At 45.1% G+C, this 22809-nt stretch overlaps 1 protein-coding gene across 4 annotated transcripts in view; it reads right to left on the bottom strand.

Annotated features, from left to right (window-relative positions):
• Positions 1-282: 282 nt before the first annotated feature.
• Positions 283-22809, bottom strand: part of wwp2 (WW domain containing E3 ubiquitin protein ligase 2) — a 98843-nt gene continuing 76316 nt past the window's right edge. For 2 of the 4 annotated variants that reach the window (XM_034086804.2, XM_034086805.2), the window contains exons 11-24: positions 13357-13411; positions 11948-12029; positions 10730-10858; positions 9267-9345; positions 8497-8568; positions 8330-8418; positions 6003-6162; positions 4758-4891; positions 3347-3487; positions 3143-3263; positions 2303-2407; positions 2131-2227; positions 1653-1725; positions 283-1007 (exon numbers count right to left, since the gene is read on the bottom strand). In XM_034086804.2, the coding sequence (XP_033942695.1) occupies positions 908-1007; positions 1653-1725; positions 2131-2227; positions 2303-2407; positions 3143-3263; positions 3347-3487; positions 4758-4891; positions 6003-6162; positions 8330-8418; positions 8497-8568; positions 9267-9345; positions 10730-10858; positions 11948-12029; positions 13357-13411 (1437 nt within the window). In that variant the 3' untranslated portion in view covers positions 283-907. The remainder of the gene's footprint in view (positions 1008-1652; positions 1726-2130; positions 2228-2302; positions 2408-3142; positions 3264-3346; positions 3488-4757; positions 4892-6002; positions 6163-8329; positions 8419-8496; positions 8569-9266; positions 9346-10729; positions 10859-11947; positions 12030-13356; positions 13412-22809) is intronic. The other 2 variants (XM_034086803.1, XM_034086807.2) reach the window with 2 other exon arrangements.

Here is a 22809-nt window from a genome sequence, read left to right as displayed (position 1 = left end):
ACCTAATGGCATTTAATGAATAATAAAAAGATCCTTCATTTTTTTCTCATCTTATTTAATGTTTTTTTTATTTAATGTTTACAATTTTAACAGCAGAATTGTCGATCTCTAAGCGATGTTTCCAGCACCTTGTTGAGTCGATGCCACGAAGGATGAAGGCAGTTCTGAAGACAAAAGGGGTCCAACCCGGTGCCAGCCAGCTGTAACTAATGAAGTGGCAGTGAGTGTAGAGCTCCCACTTACCATGACAACATGTCTCTCCAAAGAAAGCATGAACACAGCTCAAGATTTAAATCTGATTTATTGTAGTTATGTACAGAGGGAACACGCTGAATCTCACAAGTCAACAGAAAAATAGAAATGAAATCACAACTCTTCTCTGAAGCCTCTGGGCCAGAGCAGCACTCGTTCATGATAACGGCTCTGTCTCGTGTACAGACACACACATGCACGCATTCACTGCCTCTCTTTCTCTCACTCTCGTCTCATTAACATGTTAAAAAAGGTAATTCTCTCTGGTAGATATGTTATACTGCATTAGCGGGAGCTGTTGTGTTGTAGTGAGTCTCTGAATCTGTTGTTGGTGCGTTTCTAAGCAGTGAGTAGAGGTGAGTGTGATGGGTGAGTCCAGTCAAATATAACTCTCTGTATGCGCCCTCCTGTCAAACCCACACACACACACACACACACACACACACACACACACACACACACACACACACACACACACACACACACACACACACACACACACACACACACACACACACACACACACACACACACACACACACACACACACACACACACACACAGGTGATTAATAAATGCAAAGTAATAATATTAATGACAAAACAACGATCCCATTGAATGGACTGTCCTTCTTTACATGTGTGTGTCTCCGGCGTCACTCCTGTCCAAAGCCCTCCGTCTCCTCGATGGCGAACAGGAGCTTCTCGCGGAGCTGCTCCAGGCTCCTGTAGGGCGGCAGGTCCAGGCGGTTGAAGCTGAGGAGCAGACAGAGGTTTAGTCTTCATGTCCATACACGGTGATATCGGTGAAATACTGTTCTTCAGATGAATGGTTCCCCTTATTCTGTCCTACACGTCACTGTGGACGTCTCATTAAGTGACCTGATTCAGAAGGAGGGCTAAGAGACTTCCGAATTTAAGGGACTTTTTCATGAAATCAAACCAGTTTTTATACAATTTATAGACCCTTTTTATTTGATCATCTTTATTTTAATCCTGAAATTAACTCCTTATACATTCATTGTAATTGTTGGATACAGAGTTAAACATTTATATTATGCTCATGTTCAGGTGATTGGTTCTGTGTGTTTTATAGAACAAGTTGAAACGCCTAACAGTAGTCTTTGAACAGTGTTGGTTATGAAGAGGCAGCTGAAGGCAGTTTCTCAATGCACACCGTGTGCATCGCTCTGTAGGTGGAGCGCTCTGATACTTTAACAGGACTTTAAAAAGCACCCAGACCTAAATGAGTATTTAAGAAATGTAAATATGGGACCTTCCTTCACAAAAGGAATTCACAGCACATCTTTGGAAACAACAGAGATCATCTTAAAGCTGCCCGTCCATTGTATCAGAGTCTTCCTATTGTCTTCAAGAACATTTCCTAAAGGATAAACTCACCATGTGTGACTTCTTGGAAGCCAAGTCTCCTTCCCCACCTTGTCTATGCAGAACTTCTGGGGACCGTTACTTCCTGCACGAAGGACAAAAGTGATTTAAATGAATTTAAGCTTGAATTTCTTTTTATTATAATGGCCTTACAAAACCATTTCACTTGTTCCAATGCATACCATACATTCTTATAAGGGACATTATTATATAAAAGCCAGGATTTAAATAATATTTAAAGTTGTTGAATTTGCCTATGGTCTAGTAAAACTGCTCAAACACTACATTTTAATATAATGAACTTCCATAGTACTAACTTCATCAGCACAACATGTTTTACAAGTCCTCTCTTTTGAACAGAGATACTCGTTTCGTCCTCCTATTCATTCCAGTTGTTCTGTTGATGCCATTCATGAAACTCAGTAATGGGAAGGCTGGGATACGCAACATGTCAGACCTAACCGTGAGGGCAGTGGGAGTGTGTGTGTACCTATGAGCTCAGTGAAGCCTCCGACAGGCAGTCTGCACGTTCCCGTCACAAACTGCAGCAGACGGATTCTCTTCTCGTTGTCCATCTCTTTCACCACCTGCAGAGACACACCTCCATCAATCACTGCACACACCATTCAACACAGTGTGTGTGTGTGTGTGTGTGTCCGTACCTGCCAGAACCAGTGGATCTGCTTGCTGTTCTTGGTGTAGTGTCTGTAGATGGTGTTCTTCTGCCAGTCGGCCATGTCTATCTCCTGCATCCCACACAGCATCAGCTGCAACACACAACAGGACACTTCACTACTGCCCCTACCAGAGGTCCACCGCTGACTCAGTGCTGCCCCACTCCATCAGGACAGTCACTACTGCCCCTACCAGAGGTCCACCGCTGACTCAGTGCTGCCCCACTCCATCAGGACAGTCACTACTGCCCCTACCAGAGGTCCACCGCTGACTCAGTGCTGCCCCACTCCATCAGGACAGTCACTACTGCCCCTACCAGAGGTCCACCGCTGACTCAGTGCCGCCCCACTCCATCAGGACAGTCACTACTGCCCCTACCAGAGGTCCACCGCTGACTCAGTGCTGCCCCACTCCATCAGGACAGTCAGGACAGAATGGATGATAGCGTTTCCCTCTTCTCTCTCACCCCATCACTAACGCCGATGCTGCTTTTCGGTCACATAACCCCGAGCTCTTGATACGTAACCAAGTAGAGTTCTTTTTTCTAGAAGCCTTTCCGATTTCTACCTCACTCAGTTTATTCATGTGTCAATGTTTGCTATGTTCCAAAGACTTTTATAATCAGATGTACTGCATCTGTTTGTATGACATACAGAAGATAAATAGTCCATTATCTTTCATTTAAGTGTATTTAGTATGAGAGGAAATATGCTGAAAATCAACCACTAAGTAATAATTACTTTAGATTTGAGTGTGTTCTAAATCCTTTCATTCACTATCCTCTTCTGACTTTAAAAGGTTCATACGCTGCTGCTGCTCCTCCTCACCTCCAGCTCCTTCTCGTCGAAGTAGCGCAGCCACTCCAGAGGAACCACTTCATTGAAGCCGTCCAGGAAGGCCTTGGTCTGCTCCTCCACCCCCCGGGTGAACCTCCAGTCCGTCAGCAGGCTGAGGGGAAGATAAACTCGTGTTCACGCTGAGCTGATGATGGTTAGCATGTCTGGTCTGTGCGGCTGCCTCTGTGCACCCACCTGATGTACTCCTCCTTGTTCTCCTCCGTCACCAGCTCGTTCTCTCCGTCGTCTTTCAGCTGGTGGGTGGACACCTTCCCCAGGATCTCCATGTCCTGTGCAAAGTAGAGCTCCACCCCACACTCCTCCAGGTGGTTGTTTCTGGAAACACAACAGAGACAACTCACAGCAGGGTTTGCCTCCTGCAGGAAGTCAGCTGCTACGCTTCCTGTGGCGTGTCCACTTCTCCAGGTCCAGGCACCTTTAGAAACATGCTTTACACATGGAACATTCTGATGTGGCCACACATTCTAAATGACTTAAGCATGCTGGAGAGAATGCTGTGAGCAGAAAGCAAACCATCGTCATGTGAAGCTATGAGGAGCTTCTGAGAAACTGTTCAGCATTTCTCTAAATAAGAACCTATTTTATTATTACTTGAAAAAACACCAGATGGAATCAAAAATAAGAAATCTTATAAAACGTATCTTTCTTACTTTATAAGAGCTGCAATTATTAAACAAGTTACAAGGAACTGGTTATAAGATGATACATGGAAACATCTGGTAAACGAAATGTAAGGATAATAAATGGGAAAAATGTTAAGTTACAGAACACAGTCGTGAATAATGACCCTGTGGTCGCTTTATGGATATAGCTATGAGTATTAATGATGTATTTGTTATTTGTAAGCTTTATCCTATACTTTAAAAACAAATCTGTTTTATTTTTCTGATTTGTGGATTATTTAACTATTTAATGTATTTTAGTTTTAACTGTATCTTAATTTGATACATATGTCTGCAGCCAAATCATTTCTTCAAATGATAAGAAAAAATACTTTGGTAAGAGTTTATATCATATACGTCAGTGCTTCTCAAAGTGTGGTCCGCGGACCACTGGTGGTTCGTGAGCGCCCCCTAGTGGTCCGTGAGTATATTGGTAACATTTCACATTTGAAATAAATAAATTTATTTAAGTTTTTCGCACTCTCGCGGGAATATCTCCGCAATGGAGCGAGCTTAAGTTTCACTTTCGATTGCATGATATAGCCCAGATAAGTACATTCATCACACATGTGGCCACTTGTTTGTACAATTTTCAGGCGATTTGTAAAAAACGATGTGTTTTTGGATATTTGTGGAGTTAGGTGGTCCGCGAGTGTTTTTTTATTGGTTAAGTGGTGCTTGGTATGAACAAGTTTGAGAAACACTGATATACGTGATCCTGCCGATTTGTTTGTAAATATTAAGCGTCATTTCAGTTTTTCAACATTTTATTGACTGATTCTATATTGACCTTCATACCTGAGATCAGCTGTTTGTTTCAATTATTAAAAAATTAAATAAATGAGGACAAAAAAATATTCTTCCTGAATATTTCCCTCCACTTTCTACTTTCAGATCACAGCTGAGCCCCCTGCATGACTTACTTGACCCACATGATGGAGTTAAAGAACTCGGGGTCTATGGACTCCAGGTCTTTGAGCGTGGGCTTCTTGTCCAGCATGCGCTTGTAGAAAGGCAGCGTGAAGCCGGTGTCGATGAACTTCCCGTGGTACAAAGCCTGGGGAGGACGAGAACATTAGCAGCCCCATAACATTCATTAAGAGATGCAGCACATCAGTGTTGGGGCGCCTGAGGAGATGCATGGCAGGTTTGAGTCCCTGGATCTAATGAAGTGGGAGAGTGGGGGGAGTATTTGGCCACTTGGGTAATACTATAGTGTTACTGTACGGTGACATATGGCTCAGGTTTGTTCTTGACAAATGATAAAAGTGTTTCAGTTGCTCCGCCTGTGCTGACGACTCACTGGGGATTGTTTTCGTGCCCATTCCAGTGTTGAAACGTTTTTAACAGCCAGTCACACACACACACACACACACACACACACACACACACACACACACACACACACACACACACACACACACACACACACACACACACACACACACACACACACACACACACACACACACACACACACACACACACACACACACACACACACACACACACACACACACACACACACACACACACACACACACACACACACACACACACACACACACACACACACACACACACACACACACACACACACACAGGAAGTAGAAAGGTAAAAAGGAGGCAGTGAGAGGGTTGTGTAGTCGACCAAGCATCTTTATAAGGGACGTCAGCAAAGTGAACTTTAGGACTAAATATAGCCAGCTGCTGCGGGTGTGGGCTGGGTGCGGCGGTGAGGTCATAGTGTGGGTGAGGGGTGGGGTGGCAGGCGGAAGGGGGGGTGGGGGTGCTGTGTCTGGGACCTACAGCTCTCTGGAGTTGACCCCAGAAAGAGAAGGAGACATGATAGTACACACAGTACATACATACATGTGTTTTCTGTTCTTCACAAGAAATAAGTAAATACGAAGCTGTAAACCAACTAATTGTTCTCTATTATTAAATAAAATATAAACTGGTTACCTGCAACTCTGTATAAACATTATTTTGTGTGGAGACCTAAACATAGAACTGAATTGAATAGACCCGTCTTATTGAGTCAGTATGGGAGCGCTGCATCCCGACTGCAGAGCCACTGCAACAGTCCGGCTTTACAGAACCTTAACTTCCCTGAAAGCAAATCCAACCCCAGGTACGACAGGAGTGTCTTCTCAAGTGAAGCTCACCATGGCGATGAAGCGTCCGATGAAGCGGAAGTACGTGAGGTGGTCGGGGTTGATGGAGGAGGCGGGGTTGATCTGCAGACAGTAGTTGTTCTTGCCGGCGTACTCAAACAGACAGTACATGGGGTTCAGCACCTCGTGGGACAGCAGGAAGAACCACTCCCTGCAGAGACACCAGGGGACAGGTGAGACACCAGGGGACAGGTGAGACCTCGGAGGGCAGCATGTCAGCAAGTGATGCACACATTGATCATATATAAGGGCATACTGTTGGATGACTGTTCTTTTAAATGATGAAGTGTGACAGTTCATTTGTGCATTAAAGTTTCATCACTATGAGCTGAGATGGTGGAAAAAAGAAGACCCAATTCAAAGTGCTTTTGTTGAACAAGAAACAACAACAGAAATAAATGTGACAAACGGATGATGGAGACAGAACATAATCCACAAAGACATTTTAGAGATAATAACAAACAACTTCACTCACAATCTAACTCAGTAACTCCAACTCCTCCAAACATTTGTAAGCAATTATAATAAAAATAAATAAAGATAATTGTAGCTGCTGAGATCTGACTGGCAGCTTCTCCTTGATATGACCAGCTTCCAAAGCTTTACACTTTCCTTCATTATGACCAGGTTGCTGTGACATCATATTACAGAGGAGTGGACTAAACTCATTCGTTCACTAAGTCCACTCGGGTTTGAACACCACACAAGATTTCTTTCAGCATTGCCATCACTTAATATGGTATTTAAATTAACCATGGTTTCATGTGGTGAGCTGGTGCCGGTAAAGTGTCAACACGTATCTAAAATAGTTCTTCATTTGTCAAATTATTTTATTTTATATTTTCATATTCAATATTAAGCATTTATACATATTCAATAAAGCTTTTCATGTGACTTCCCAAGAAAGATTCCAAATCCTGTAACAATACATCCTGAATTACATTTGGTTCTTGAGCTTTGGTTGCTTTGAACAAACCATATGTGATGTCAATGAATAGGATACAGACTTTAGTTATGAGTATAAAAGGTACTACTTCCATTCGGAGTCAGGACACAGAGTGGATCCTAACGTGGAACCCTTTGGGAAAACAATAAGCAACATGTAGCATTATAACTCAATGTAGTATAAAGCTGTTTCCTAATCTAGAGGTTTTTTTATTTTAGTCTTGTTTGGACCAGCTATCAAGAAAGTATATTTATTTGGATAGTGGCATTTATTTGAATATAAACCACATTTGCACACATCCTATCCTCATTAACTCCGAGACACACACACAACATGAAGGATAAATACAGACACAATGAGACAGTGGACTGCTGCATGTTATACAGAGTGAAGCTGCAGCACCACCACCAGCTGCAGCAGCACCACAGCCAGCTGAAGCACCACAGCCAGCAGCAGCACCACAGCCAGCTGCAGCACCACCACCAGCTGCAGCACCACAGCCAGCTGCAGCACCACAGCCAGCTGCAGCAGCACCACCAGCTGCAGCAGCACCACCAGCTGCAGCAGCACCACCAGCTGCAGCACCACAGCCAGCTGCAGCAGCACCACAGCCAGCTGCAGTAGCACCACCAGCTGCAGCACCACCACCACCAGCTGCAGCACCATCACCAGCTGCAGCACCACCACCACCAGCTGCAGCACCACCACCAGCTGCAGCACCACCACCAGCAGCTGCAGCACCACCACCAGCTGCAGCACCACACGCTCCCAACGCCCGGCCTCCCCCTGGGGGTTATGGGAGGGGGATATGGACGGACGGACGGACGGACGACGCAGACACCTCGCAACATCCCGTCCGTGGTTCTACCCTGTGGTAGAACAGCATGATGTCACCTACCATAGGGTAAAACCACTGACGTGACACTGGAGACACAATGCAAAACCAAACAGACAAAAATGAGGAAGACCACCGACAGAAACAATAACAACATACACAGAGAGGAGGTACACCTGGCACAGTGGGGTGGGGGATATGTGGGATGGGTGGGTGAAGGAAGGAAGGAGGACAGAGATGTTGCAAGAGTGTGGAGGATTTAATCCGACACACAGAAAGGCCTGACACCATTCAGGCGAAGAGTTGTGTCGTCTCAACACCACGTAATGCCGACGCCTCTTAAGATCTTTAATAGTTTCCTGTGTGAAAGTGAGATGCAGCGTAGGAGGAAGCTGTAGGAGGAAGCTGGGGCGGAGACGAAGAGTGATGAAAGAGCAGGGGGGGACACCCTCACCATCACAACAAAACAGAAGGGTCCAATCACAAGCTGTAGCACCTCACACCAGTTCACAGGGGGAGGACGAAGGTGGCTCTCACCTGGCAATGCCCCCGTAGTCCAGCCCCTCCTCTCCTCTCATGATGATGTAGAGTCTGCGGCGAAGGTCGTATGGCTTCACATTCATGATCTAGTGACAGAACAACATCTATCATGAACAAACACACAACACGTTTTAAACACGTTCAATGTGTTGGGTGGTCTCTACCTGCTGAAAGGAGTCCTCAAACAGGGTCTGTCTGGACACTGAGATCTTCACATGGCTGGGCAAGGCGTTGGACTGGAGAGAGACACAGTTCTCAGTCAGTAAGACATTAACAGCTGCCGGTTAACTTAACCCCCATCTCTAACTTTAACTTTATTACATATTACCATTACATCTTTGCTAACAACACCCTTACTGTACTGAACAGGGGCGAGTACTTCAAGCGGGTATATTCAGCACACATACTGGCTTTTCTATAGCAGATGGTAAATATATGCAGCTCAATACTATTAGATACACATCACACTGATGCTGCCTCTTCCCTCTCTGGTATCGAGCCGGGCACATTTAGTTCTACTTGTCCAGCACTGAGTTTCTGCCTCCAGCCGGCACACTGGAGGGAATGGAGGTTTGTTATGGCACACAGAGCACTGGAACATGATATGTTTTTGGACCCATAAAAACTCCACGTATAATGTGTTTTGTGTATTATAATAAGTGTTCATAACAGTGGTTCAAAAAGGGATGCACAACGACTTCCATTCACTTCCACTTTATGGAAGGGAGGAACACATCTTAAAATTGATATAACTAAATCTGGTGAAAATACAGACACAACTATCTTCATGGCTAGATACCACTCTATTTAAGTGTGAACATTTTCTTAATTCAAAAAGAACATTTAAACAATTTAAATGTTATTTTTATTTAAACCGCAGTGATACACACAACTCAGAGATAAAGGAGAGCTGCAGACTCCATTCCACACTTACATGGCACAGGAAGCGGAACTGGTGGTACTTCCACCTGAAGCTGCGGTCATAAGCTCCTGGTGAGCCGCCCTGCCGTGACCTGCACACACACACACACACACACACACACACACACACACACACACACACACACACACACACACACACACACACACACACACACACACACACACACACACACACACACACACACACACACACACACACAGGAAGAGAGGTATTTGGTCAATTCTAAACTGCTGGAGCAAATCCCCTGAGGGACTCATGATTCAAAGCGACAGCGTTGATAAAGGGACTCAGACACGCCATGTTCCTGATGATCAGAAACACGGCGCTCTCCTTTAAGAAGGCCTCGTGTCCCGTGTTGCTGGTCAGGGCCTATTCTGTTCTCACTGTTGTCTCCTATTCTGTGTCTGAGTCTCAAGACAGAGTGAGTCTGGGCCTGCAGCTGTGTTAGTATAAGCTCAACACACACACAGGATATGTGCTGAGTCAGCAGCGAGGCCGAGACGCAGGGAGAGAAAGATAATGGGAGGATGGGAAGAGAGAGTGAAATGAGGGGAGAGAAGACGGCGGCCTGCAATGTGTCTGGTTTATTCTGGCCTAGCTGCCAGGCTCTTCCCGGTCTGGTGAGGAAATGGAGACCGCAGCGGCACACACACTGCTGCAGCAGAACACACTCAGGAGCCCTCATGACCACCGTGCCACACACACACACACACACACACACACACACACACACACACACACACACACACACACACACACACACACACACACACACACACACACACACACACACACACACACACACACACACACACACACACACACACACACACACACACACACACACACACACACACACACACACACACACACACACACACACACACACACACACACACACACACACACACACACACACACACACACACACACACACACACACACACACTGCTGTGGATCAGTTGATGCACATCTGCACATTCTCCTGACTTTGCGGTGGGATTCGAGACTTCTTCAAGCTAGGCAAACATCCACAGGCTGAGGGGAAGAGGTGTGTGTGTGTGTGTGTGTGTGTGTGAGAGAGAGCTACTAGCATGAACATGTTGAACATATGACTTCATGTTAAAATACCTGTGAGGGTTACATTTATTCTGTCTGGCTCAAATGAATATTGAAAAATAGAAATGAAAGGCAATGGATTAAACACGGCTGAATAGAAAGGCAGGTCGAATCAAAAGATGATGTGTTTAGATTAAGACAGCTTTGACCTTTTCAAGGTTTCTAGATCACATTGGCTTTGCAGTCATGTCCGACTAAGGCAAGTCATTGTGCAATTATAAAACTAACTGGCTAACATTCTTTTATTAGTTCTTATTGATTCAAGAACTGAAGGATAATTTGATTTAGAAAAAAGCAGCTTTGGGAGGAGGAAGTAGGGCTGAGAGAATATTTACCCTGACTCAAACCCGGGTCGGGGGTCTTTAAAGCTGGTGTTGCGCGAGTTGTGGTCCACAAAATATCTGACTCCCTCGGCGGTGTACTTCATCTCCCAGCCCGGGGGCAGGGGGTGCTCCTTGATCATCCTGCAACAGGGAGAGGGCAGTGAGCACGGTCCCAGCCACAGGGCCCCGTCCTGGGGATGAAACTAACACCCCTCCCCTCCAACCTGGGGGGAGATAGTCTCCTCTGAGGGAGGTGTGACTGATTCAGACGGCTTCTGAACTCTGGAGATTAACCCATATTAAATGTTACCCTATTATAAACTCAAGGGCGTGGGCCGATAGTTCCTGTTCCACCCTAGCTGCAGTGTTTGCCTCTAATGAATGACATTTCACAGCTAACCAGATACCCAGTGACACTTATGAATCAGTTCTGAAGATATACAAATACGTCCAATTAGAAGAAATTCAGGCTGCAAATTAAAAATAATATTAATATTTTTTACCAGATTAAAAAGGTATTACTTTTTATCAAATCTTTTAGCAGGTTAGAATTAGTATTTTTTCCCGCCTTTTAATGACTTTGATGATTGTTGATGTAATTGTCTGTTTACAATGAGTTTCTGTTGAACGACATGTTACTTGTTCTGTTTGTAAAGTACTTGTATTGCCATGCGTTGAACAGGCCCTGCCTACAGACGGTAAGAACACTGTGAAGCCCTTCAGAGCAGCAGCACATGGCTTTGTGAGAGACTGCTCAGTGGAATGTAACAATGAGAGGCACACAGAGGCCACTAACAGCTTTCACAGAAACACTTCTACAGAAGAAGATGCCCTGAAGAAGATGTGGGAAATGTGCTAACCCAGAAGTTAAAGGATCCATCAGAACGAGTGAGGTGAGGGAAGCATTCAGCTCAGGCACGTTTACACGTAAAGGAAGTAGAGGGTGAAGCCAGAAAATGATCAAATTGTAGGATAAGAGCCTAAAAAGTTTCCAAATCTTTCTAATTTTCTTTTAATGCTTTGAACAGTCCATCATTAATTATAAACGTTGTCATGCTCAAGTCCTTGTGTTTTTATTTGAATGGACTGCTCCAGAGATGTTCTCAAATTCCTTCAATCACTCCAAGTGAGAAGTAGCTCTTGGTGTAAAGGACCCTCTGCCGGTGTAGGACCCTCTAACAAGCAGACACATGCAGACACACACACATTAGTTATGTTTCTTATGCTCACCCTTGGGTCCGGGGGTCGTCCCACTGTGTGGTCCGTGTGTTGTGGTTGACAAAGTAAATTCTGCCATTGTCCTGACGCTTCTCTGTGGACACAAACAGAACATGCGGGAACAATTAGAGCAGTGGGATTTGTGATCTTAGGAGGAACAGCTGGAGGATCGCCAAAGAACTCGGGAGAATCTAAAAGATCAGCGTCCTGAGCGCCTCTGTCAGCAACTGCTCTGCTCACTTTCTTTTTCTGATTAAGAGAAAACATATCTCACCACCCTGATAGAAAACCTGCAGGTCTGTGTGATATTTTGCCGAGACTTGATTTAAATACCTCACCGGGGTAAGTGTGTGTGTGTGTGTGTGTGTGCGGTAGGCCGCTGGTCTCATGAGAGCAGTCGGTGCCCCCCCCCCCCCTCCCTAACAGGAGTGTGTGGAGGGCCCAGAAACAGTAGTGCTCACATTGCAACTCTTACTTACTCCTCCACCCCCACTATACTATCCAGTTTGAACCCCCATCCCCCTTTTTTTGTTTTCTTTCATTCACCACTACATATGTTGCTTCTCCTCCATCTCTCCCTCTTCTCTTTTGGAATCTGAGCCTGAAAGGAAAGCGAGGGAAGCAACCGCAGATGCAAAGAGCGCCAGAGGAGCCGGTCTGAGCCAGAGAGATAATTGAGGTTTGGTCTGGAAGTGCCGCGACATGTTGAGAAGGCATCATGGGCAGAGAGCGAGGCTCTCGGAGTGAACATGCAGTCTGAGGAAGTGCTGATGGGTGTTGCCAACTTTATGAATGAATGATTGTGTGTGTGTGTGTGTGTGTGTGTGTTCTACATGGACCCCATTACATTACTCATGTGGGGAAAGGTTGGAAGATGAAGAGACCCATCAACAACACAGTCTCTGTCCCCTGTGACTTGAGGGCAGAGGCAGTGGATAGGGACGAAGTGGCATAACATGAGCAGAGTGTTGAAAAGGACCAATAGGCATTACATCCAGTTTCCCAACAACGTGATGAACACTGGGGACTACGATAAATAAGGCCAATAATAAAAGCCACAGAAAAAGAATTGTTTCTGATGTGGATGTGATCAAATGTGTGCTCAGAGTGTGTGGATAAGAGAAACCAGTACTCCCAAGCCTCACTTCCTCACAGCTGTGTGCAGAGACACAAAGCCAGCTTGAAGAGCATTAGGTTTCTATGATAGATGGCATCGCTTCACTGTTCACTACCGGCATGAGGAATTCAAATTCCCAACAGGATACTGGCCAGCATTTAATTTTTTTATTTAAAAAAGGTAGGAATCCTGACTGAGCACACACTTCAACACGTCCAGCAGGAGTACAGTCTGAATACAGCAGTGAACCTTCTGTAACAGGTCAGGAGTCTCAAAGAAGGTGACATGTGTTCGGCAGACTTACCCCATCCAGCAGGCAGCCCGCCCAGAGGGTCGTTCTCCACCGGAGCACCGGACGGCTGAGGGACAAACAGAGAGACACAAAACAAATCCGGTTAGGACACCTTTCTGTCTCCATCCACTGCTCTTCGCTCCGTGCTGCTTTCTCTCAAAGCTTGTCCTAGCTGTACATCGTCAGTCCACTGTTTCTCAAAGTCGCACGAGGAGGAGGAAAAACAACCCAAAAAGTAACGTGAGAAGGAACCGGAGTTCAGACGAGTAAGAACAAATAAGAAATCAAAAAAACTCACTCAGTAAAGTTTTCCCACATTTGGACAATCAAGTCAAGCCTTGACTCCGCAAAGTCACAACACCAGGGATGATTCCTGTGGGTAAGTGAGGCAGGTTGGTGTGTGTGTGTGTGTGTGTGTGTGAAGGTGTGAAGGGTGGGGGGGCTCCTCTCTGCTGAGGCGGTCAGGGGCAACTGAGGGAGCTGTCCGCCGGCGGCTCGTATGCCTTCCAAAAACGACACGCTCGGTAGGAGGATAAAACAACAAGGCTGTTCCAATGAGCTCACTTTCTGGATGCAAGCCCCGCCCCCCGGCTTCCCGCTCACCTCCTCAAACACACCCCACCTCTCCCTCCACCCCGGGACCCCTCCCTACTCCACCCTGAGATCCTCCTCCTCCTCTTGCTCTCTTCTAGCGCTCCTGTGAAAGTAGGCAGGAAAGTGCGATGTCTGAGGGAACTGAGGAAACATTCATGCTTGTTCCAGACTGGACACCTCCCCCCGCCTCCTCCCCGGTCGCCCCAACCCGCCCCAGGCCTGACAAAAGGCACCTTTATTCACCCTGGGCCTGGAAACAACTGTGGGGTTTACTCAGCCTGCACTCATATACACACACGCACAGTGGGGAAAAGTGTGTGTGCCCTGGTGTGGAAAGTTTGTCCTTGGCAAACAGTCCGTCAATGTGTACGTTCTTATGCTGGAATACAAACACATACACTTGCATGAATATATTAGCTTGAATGGAAAAGTAGCTGAAAAGGCGCTTGTTGGGAATTAGTGGCTGCTGATGGGTTTCCATGCTACGCCATGTTTATCAAAGGTGTAGGTGTGTTGCAAAAACCTGCAACACCATGAACTGGATCAGCAGGCGGAGCACAAGCCCCTCTGTGACAACACGTAACCCTGGCTCCTGCTAGCGGCCCGTACATAACAAGGTGGGGAGTTCTATTTGGTGACTGTAAAAAGACAAATATAAAAAAACAAAAACATTACACATAGAGAACATCATACATTCTCCTTCTCTTAGATTACTGGTAATGGCAGCACAGTTGGCGCTTGTTGTCCTTTATTAACTACACTAAAGTATAAAAAACATTTTCCAAATGAAAGCTGAGGCTGGTTGCACCACAAAAGTGAGGATTGTTTCCTGAGAAGACGTAAAGTTCACGATTATCCACCAAATGTCAACGTAACTTTACGAAGCACACAGAAATGTGACTGTGCCCATTTAAAGTGGATCTGTCATGGAAACTGTGAGGGAGCGGGGATGGAAAGGATGGGGCCGGCTGGAGGGGCCAGAGTGGGCACACAGGGTTAAAGGGTGTGTATGTGTGTCGCTCCCTTCGACAGCCAATCTATGCGTCTGCACCCCACCCATATGGGTTTTCTGTGACTAAAAAAGGTAAAAGGAGAATATAATGATATAAAGACAAGATGACTTCATCCTGGCTGTGACCATTCAGCTCCTCAGCAGCTTCCAGACAGGGGGAGGTTGGGGGGAGGAAAAGAAAGAGAGACTGAGAAAATAAGGGAGGGAAAGGAAGAGAGGGAAAGCAGCATGTCGGCAGAAACGTGTGAAATAATGGCAGGGTGTTATGGATATGCACGTAAAACGCCATACAGGAGCATTTCAAGGCCAGGTTCCACAGCTGACAAAGGCAGCTTAAGCTCGTCGCTATTCTCATGTTTTAACACTTTTACCACTTCAGAAGAACAAGTCAAACAAAGTTGGTGTAAAATCTGAAGCCACATTGCTGTTGCGTAGACGACTTGTCACTTGTTCTCAAAGAGAGGAGGCACATCTCTGTACACGGGGAGAGGAAGGGGAGAACAGCATCACACAGACTAGAGGTCAGTGAGTTGACCTGCCTATCTAACATGGCAGCTCAGTGCTATGCTTCAGACTGATCGACAAGCAGATTTAGTTTGAATAAGTTAGAAACTTGTATTGTAATTGTAGCAGTGTATAATTGCAATAGTTAAACCATGCAAAACATGTAATAATGCTGAATATTTGCATCTGTATTTCTTTGCTCTCTCAATTAATTTGACATTGAGGCTAATATAAATTACATTGTCCAACAAAATAACTTAAAGGTTGCCCTAAGAGTTTCAACCACAGATTATGATGATCTCTGGTTATTAGGTCTTGTTATAACCTATTATTTGATTAAACGTTAATTCAGGGTTCCCGCGCTTGCCGTGAACATTTTTTCCATGCTACCTCCTGATTTTCCAGGTACCATATTAAGTGATGATCTATAGGCCCCTGAAGCTTGTGAAGTGTGACCTGACCATCTTCATGACCCAGCGAATCTCTGCTTCAAATACAGCTTGGCTTGAACAAAAAGTTTTCCCCTGAGCTCCAGAGCCTTTTTCCGTAGGCTGTTCACTGCTGGTACTGGGCACCTGACTGTCACTTTCGATATCCTGGCTTGTTGGGCCGCTTCTTCCCTCTCCTGTTTTTGTAGTCAAGAAATCTGTCATTCTTCTTTCATTATTTAGCTGTCCAGCTAACTTGGTGTGGGTTTGTCCTTTTGAATGGCTCTTGAGGGAAGCGACCCCCATATTGCTGATGTCAAATGACTTGCGGCAAACTTGCAATAAGCCTTGTGGACATCTCCTCCTGGTACCTCTCCAATCCAGTCCTTGTATTGAGAGTCATCTTTCCAATGTGACTTGAATCTGCCGCGTGTCATTGTCACTCACTCCCGTAATGCATCACACATTTGAGATTATGAGTCTTACTAATGAACCTAAAAGGGAAAACATAAGGCTAGTTCCCCCTATGGTTCCTCAGTACAGCAACCCCACTAGTAAGCTTAGCTTAACAGTATAGATGTATAGAATTAGTCTAGGCAATGCATTTTCAAAAATGTCTCACCCCAAATGTTCCTATTTACTAGTATAATTTTTTTTTAAGAAAAAAACGAAAAATCACAAAATAGCTAAAAGTAGATATAAGAATGAATGTTACAAAATGTATCAAGACTAGACTATTCATGTCAACTAGTATAGAAGTAATGTCACAGCCTAATGTGAAAATGTCTTGGTAGTTAACTAGCAATGCAAGCTAGTTAGTTAGCAAACTGAATGTTGGCTAGCAAGATTGCACTCCATGTGCTTGCTAACCATCATTAACAAATCCAAATTCAAAACAAACTCAAACTGCTAGCTAGTTAGCAAGATTGCACTGCTTACTAACTAACGTTGATAAACTCAAGTTTACCACAGTTAAACACAGCTACTTACATTTGAGGATAAACTTGCATAAGAAGTTTCACTGTAGATGTCAAGGCTCCCGTGTTGGCTGGGAAATGCATGTATTTGACCCTTCTATTGAGATCGCGAGTAACGTTATTATTCCTGAAGTCCACCAATCCGAAACTATACTTTTAAAGTCCATATCACCAAGTTGCCTGCATCAAATTCCAACATCCAATATACCATATAGGATGCCAAGAGCATGCTCTACAACATGGGATCATCCATTTCTATCTACAGTAAAAGCTGTTCACATGTAAAGTGTTTTTATAAACTCATCTTAATTCTGTGCTCAATAGTTTCATTTTATTACTATTTTACACCTCATCTAATAACAATTTCCAGGACAACTGTTTCTATTTCCATGTAATTTGCTGGTTTTGCTGAAAGGGGCCCTATCAGGTTCATATTATATTACGTGCCTCTACTGTTACATGTCTCCTTGCTTTAATGTTCAAAAAGCTCAGTCTGCTCTGATTTTTCAGCTCGCCGGTTCTGTTGTGATTGGTCAAATGTGTTGCGCTAGCCAATAGAAGCAGGAGTGTTACTATGTTCCAGAAGTAAACTAATTCCCTCTGGAGGGAACACAGGGATTTTAATCTTTGCAGACCATTTACAGGCACAGAAACCGATATAAGACTACAGGAACGGAAAATACGCGGCGGCGGCAGCGGCAGCAGCAGCAGCTGCAGGAACAGCAGCAGCAGCAGGAACAGCAGCAGCAGCAGGAGCAGGAACAGCAGCAGGAACAGCAGCAGCAGCAGCAGCAGGAACAGCAACAGGAACAGCAGCAGGAACAGCAGCAGGAACAGGAACAGCAGCAGGAACAGCAGCAGCAGCAGCAGCAGCAGCAGCAGGAGGAACAGCAGCAGCAGCAGCAGGAACAGCAGGAACAGCAGCAGCAGCAGCAGCAGCAGCAGCAGCAGGAACAGGAACAGCAGCAGCAGCAGCAGCAGCAGCAGCAGCAGGAGGAACAGCAGCAGCAGCAGGAACAGCAGCAGCAGCAGCAGCAGCAGCAGGAACAGGAACAGCAGCAGCAGCAGCAGCAGCAGGAACAGCAGCAGCAGCAGCAGGAACAGCAGCAGCAGCAGCAGCAGCAGCAGCAGCAGGAACAGGAACAGCAGCAGCAGCAGCAGCAGCAGCAGCAGCAGGAACAGGAACAGCAGCAGCAGCAGCAGCAGCAGGAACAGCAGCAGCAGCAGCAGCAGCAGCAGGAACAGGAACAGCAGCAGCAGGAACAGGAACAGCAGCAGGTGTGACAGCGCATGGAGGATATCACACTCCTTCAAAACTCTTAATGCCTTATTGCTACATTTGCTTCATGCTCTTTATACGAGTCATATCAGACATAAACAGACATGATACACGTACTTTGTTACAGTTAGTGTGATTTTCCAAGGACAGCATTATATGAAGTCTACCATAGATAAATCAAGACATTATACATACATTATATTTTTTAAGATCTAAAAGTAATACACTAATAGTTGTCTGCACCTCCATGGGTATGTTGCAAATATGAACAGGTAAAAGCTCATTTGGCATGCTCTTACTGGGGGAATATGTGTCAACATGTCAACAAATATAGGCTGAACATGTGTCTCCAGTTTGTCTGAGATGAGCCCCACAGTGTCCATCTCTTAATGAACACATAACCACTCTTTTGTCTATTGGTAACGTTTGGAAAATATCAGAATGGTGCTTTATACATGGGAAAATAAAACAAGGTATTTCAAAAATAAGATACAATGTGTGGTTGTTCAATAAAACCACCAAAGAGTACACCTCACTTAAACAGTCGAATGAAAGGACTTGTTTCTTTCTTTTATCCATAACATGTTAAAAAGCAAAGAGTTGAAATCCCTCCTGTTCATTGTCCTCTCAGAGATCATAAGCACCCTATGGAAACATGAGCACTGACGGCTTGCGTGTGAACATAAGTGCACGTGACATTCAGTCACTGTGATAAAACACAGGGCTGATTCAGGTGCTGCTGTTAGGGCTCCTTGTTCCAGCCAGGATGGACAGGAAGTCACAGAGGAGAGTGGAGGGAGTACATGAGGGAGAACTCGGAGGGGAGTGAGAGGAGGGAGTCAAAAGAGAGAAGCAACAAGTTAAGGTGAAAGCAGAAAAAGAAAGAGCTTTGAGAAATGAGTTTAAAATCAATACATTTCTCCACAATGCAGGAAAGGGTGATTTTGGAGATTTGATAGAATGATTGGAGGGGGTGGGGGTTTGGGTGGGGTTAAGGGGAGGGATAGAGGTTAAAAGAAAGAAAGTCCGGTAAAGGTGAAGAGAAGGGGGGGAAGGGAGACGGGCGAGCCGGAAACAGAAGTTAATGACCCTGAGGCTGCGCTCTCTGGGGTTCCTAACGAGCTGCAATTAACACACACACACACACACACACACACACACACACACACACACACACACACACACACACACACACACACACACACACACACACACACACACACACACACACACACACACACACACACACACACACACACACACACACACACACACACACACACACACACACACACACACACACACACACACACACACACACACACACACACACACACACACACCTCTTTGGTTGTCATGTGCCACAGAAAAGAAATGTGGCACCCGACCTCGACATTACAGCCCTGTGAACAACACGTCTGCTCAAACACACACTCTGAGAGGAGGAGTATGTGGTTTACACACACACACACACACACACACACACACACACACACACACACACACACACACACACACACACACACACACACACACACACACACACACACACACACACACACACACACACACACACACACACACACACACACACACACACACACACACACACACACACACACACACACACACACACACACACACACACACACACACACACACACACACACACACACACACACAGGATGATAATGATAGGACAACGAATGATAGAATTATTTCCATAGTTCATGTGAGCCTGTCAGGAGAACATGTGGATGAGCTCACAGTGAAACTATGAGCTCTTTTGTGTGTGTTTCCCTGTTCACACACACTGGGGCCATAAATAGTAGCTGCTATCAGCAGTGTGGGCATTCCAAGACAGAGCAGTGCACTATCAACATGGAGGGCAGAGCTGCCTATTGGCTTTTCTCACACACACTCAGGGAGGGAGGAAACAAGTGCAGAGGAGGAAAAGTTTCCATCCTACCCCCAACTTATATTTTTCTATCCCAGCGTGGAGAGAGCGTGTGCAGTGTCACCTTTCTGACATTTAACCTCAGTTTATCGTGACACTTCCAAGTAACCTGAACGTACCCACCTGCATTAAAGACGCCCTGCTCTGCTTTTTGTGGTGTTCCCTCTACTGTAGTGTGTTCTATAGGTTTTTGTGCATGTAAATGGTCTGCAAAGGCTAAAATAAATAAAAAAAGGAAAAGTTTTTTAAACATTAAAGCAGCTCTTTAAGAACTTTTTCCTAAGCATTGCCAACATTTAAAAAAAAAAAAGATGGAAAGAAGTGCCATCTGAAACAAAAAGCTACATGTTTCAGCCTTTAAGTGTGTCTTAAAGGTCACATGTCATGGCCGTTTCCACTGATCATAATTAAATTGTTGAGGTCTACTAGAATAGATACTGTGCAATTTTCCAAACTCACATTGGTTTCGCATACAGCATCTCTGTAAAGTATGTGTATTCACTCTCTCCACTAAACGGCTCGTTGCAGCTCTTGCCCCCCCTCCCTGTATGTGTATTCACTCTCTCCACTAAACGGCTCGTTGCAGCTCTTGCCCCCCCTCCCTGTGAGCCCAGTGTGCTCCGATTGGTCGGGACCAGTCGGGACGTTGTGAATTGCGCTAAGAATCCTTGTTTAGCGATACACAGCGAAACTCACCCTGAGCACACACAAAGTCACAGCCGAAGTAAAAACAATAAGTGTGGCTTGATATTGAGTAAGAAAAAGGTTGATAAACGCTGTGAGAATGGGTCTGCAGAGAGAATTTCGCTGCAATCCCAACTGTCTGTTATCAGCCTGCAGCCAGGGAGGAGAAATCAGCTGAGTGTGTGAGGAAGTCCGTGCATTGGTCAATTTGGACCAATCAGCGGGGGCTTAACGTAACCGCTGCACAGACGTAACGTAACGGCTCCATAGATTGGTCCATTTCGTTCCGGGGACGACATGACATCATGATGTACCCGGAAGAATCAAATGGACAGTGACGTGTCTCCAACGAGGCGTTTTGGGGAGTTCTTCTCTGTGTTAGAGTTTTACTCCCTACATGGTGTACTTTGAGGGTTTTGACTCTGCACACCGTTTACATGCATAAAAACCTTCATAACACACAAGGGGACGGGTAATAACCGGAAAAGCATGACATGTCACCTTTAAGGCCCGTCCACACAGCGGCGTGCGTTGAAGCTTCCAACGCTTCTGCCCATTCACTTTGAATGGGGTGACGTCACTTTTAGCCGAACTGCATTTTGTGAAGCGCCGTGGAGCGTTGCTGGCGTTGCTCGCTTCAAAAGTTGAGCAATGTTCAACTTTTGGCGCCTCGGCAGAAGCGTCAGCCAATGAAATCCCGTTTATGCAAATCTGCCAGTACACGCGCTAGCCAATCAAACTGCGTATGCTGGGAGAGACTACGCAGGTCATTTCCTCATATTCCAAAAAATGGAGGGAAAATTAATTATAGCGGTAGTGAATCACCCGGTGCTGTATGATCAGTCTCTGTTCATCTACCGGGATACAAACCGGAGGAGCGAGGCATGGAGGGAGGTGGCAGAGACAGTGGGTGAAACTGATAGGTTTTCGCCTGTTAGGGGATTTTATATCCAGTTTACTTCGTTTTAACATTGCTATTGCTTTGTATGTTGGGGGCGGGAGATTCATGTGATTGGTTGTTGGTCGCAAAAAATCCCCAAGCTTCAGATACGCCCAGCTCCAAGCGTCAACGCACGCCGCTGTGTGGACGGGCCGTTAACCATAGTCTTAACACAAGCAAATGTCGTTTAGATTGTTTAAAATTAGCAAAGCTATGACTCAAATTAAAAAAATCTGATCCCACAATAAAGAAACAGGTGTAAGAATCTAATGTCAGCTTTGATACTTCACAGACTAAGTGCTGTGAACACATATGGTTCAGTACTCCAACTTTATTAAGGTTTGATACCCAGCCCTAAACCAGAAGAAATGACATCGGACTGTTACTAATGCATTCATCTAATTTGAGTCTTACAGGAATATGTGAGTTAATTTTCCATTCTTAAGGGCAGCATTAACAGAGATCTTATTTACTTTTTCTTAGAAGCATTACCAGGGTCCACAATGATCACCTGCCAAGAGCTATAAACCAGTAAAAGTCAGCAGCAACAGCACCTGATCACATTTTGTTTAAACTTTCATAAAAGGAGTTCTGTTTTTCTGCTGCTTGTGTGTTTAACTTGCAAGATGTTCGATGAGAGTTAAAGCACAAAGTTCAACGACTCTTACAGCGGTGTGAGAAGACTGAATTTTCTGGTTAAAATGATTTATAAACTTTTGTTTAAAAGTTCAACAAAGACCACAGCAGCCAAACACATACAAGTTATGACAATGGACAGAGAATGTTAAATAAGGATTCTTTAAATGTGAAATTGTTAATGAGTGGATAAACAAGTTAAAAAAGGATGGATGGGATGATGGTTCATGAATAAAGATTAGATAGACAGTGAGAGGGTTAGATGGATGGAGAGAAAGAGGGGATGCAAGGATTTTAAATGCATAAACACCCAGAAGCACATGAAAACAGCCTCAGTGAGAAACAGGGACAAATGCACATTCAAACATACAGAGTGCAGGTCGGGGTGTTTTTTATAGAAGCCTATAAGAGTTTTAAGGCTGGTTTTACAAATGGTCCATTGAGAACGCTCTGT

The sequence above is a fragment of the Pseudochaenichthys georgianus genome, chromosome 7 (genome assembly GCF_902827115.2).
Source record: "Pseudochaenichthys georgianus chromosome 7, fPseGeo1.2, whole genome shotgun sequence".
NCBI classification, from domain to species: Eukaryota; Metazoa; Chordata; class Actinopteri; order Perciformes; family Channichthyidae; genus Pseudochaenichthys; species Pseudochaenichthys georgianus.
Note: the sequence above shows the minus strand (reverse complement) of the source record. Positions and strands in the feature narration are given on the sequence as shown.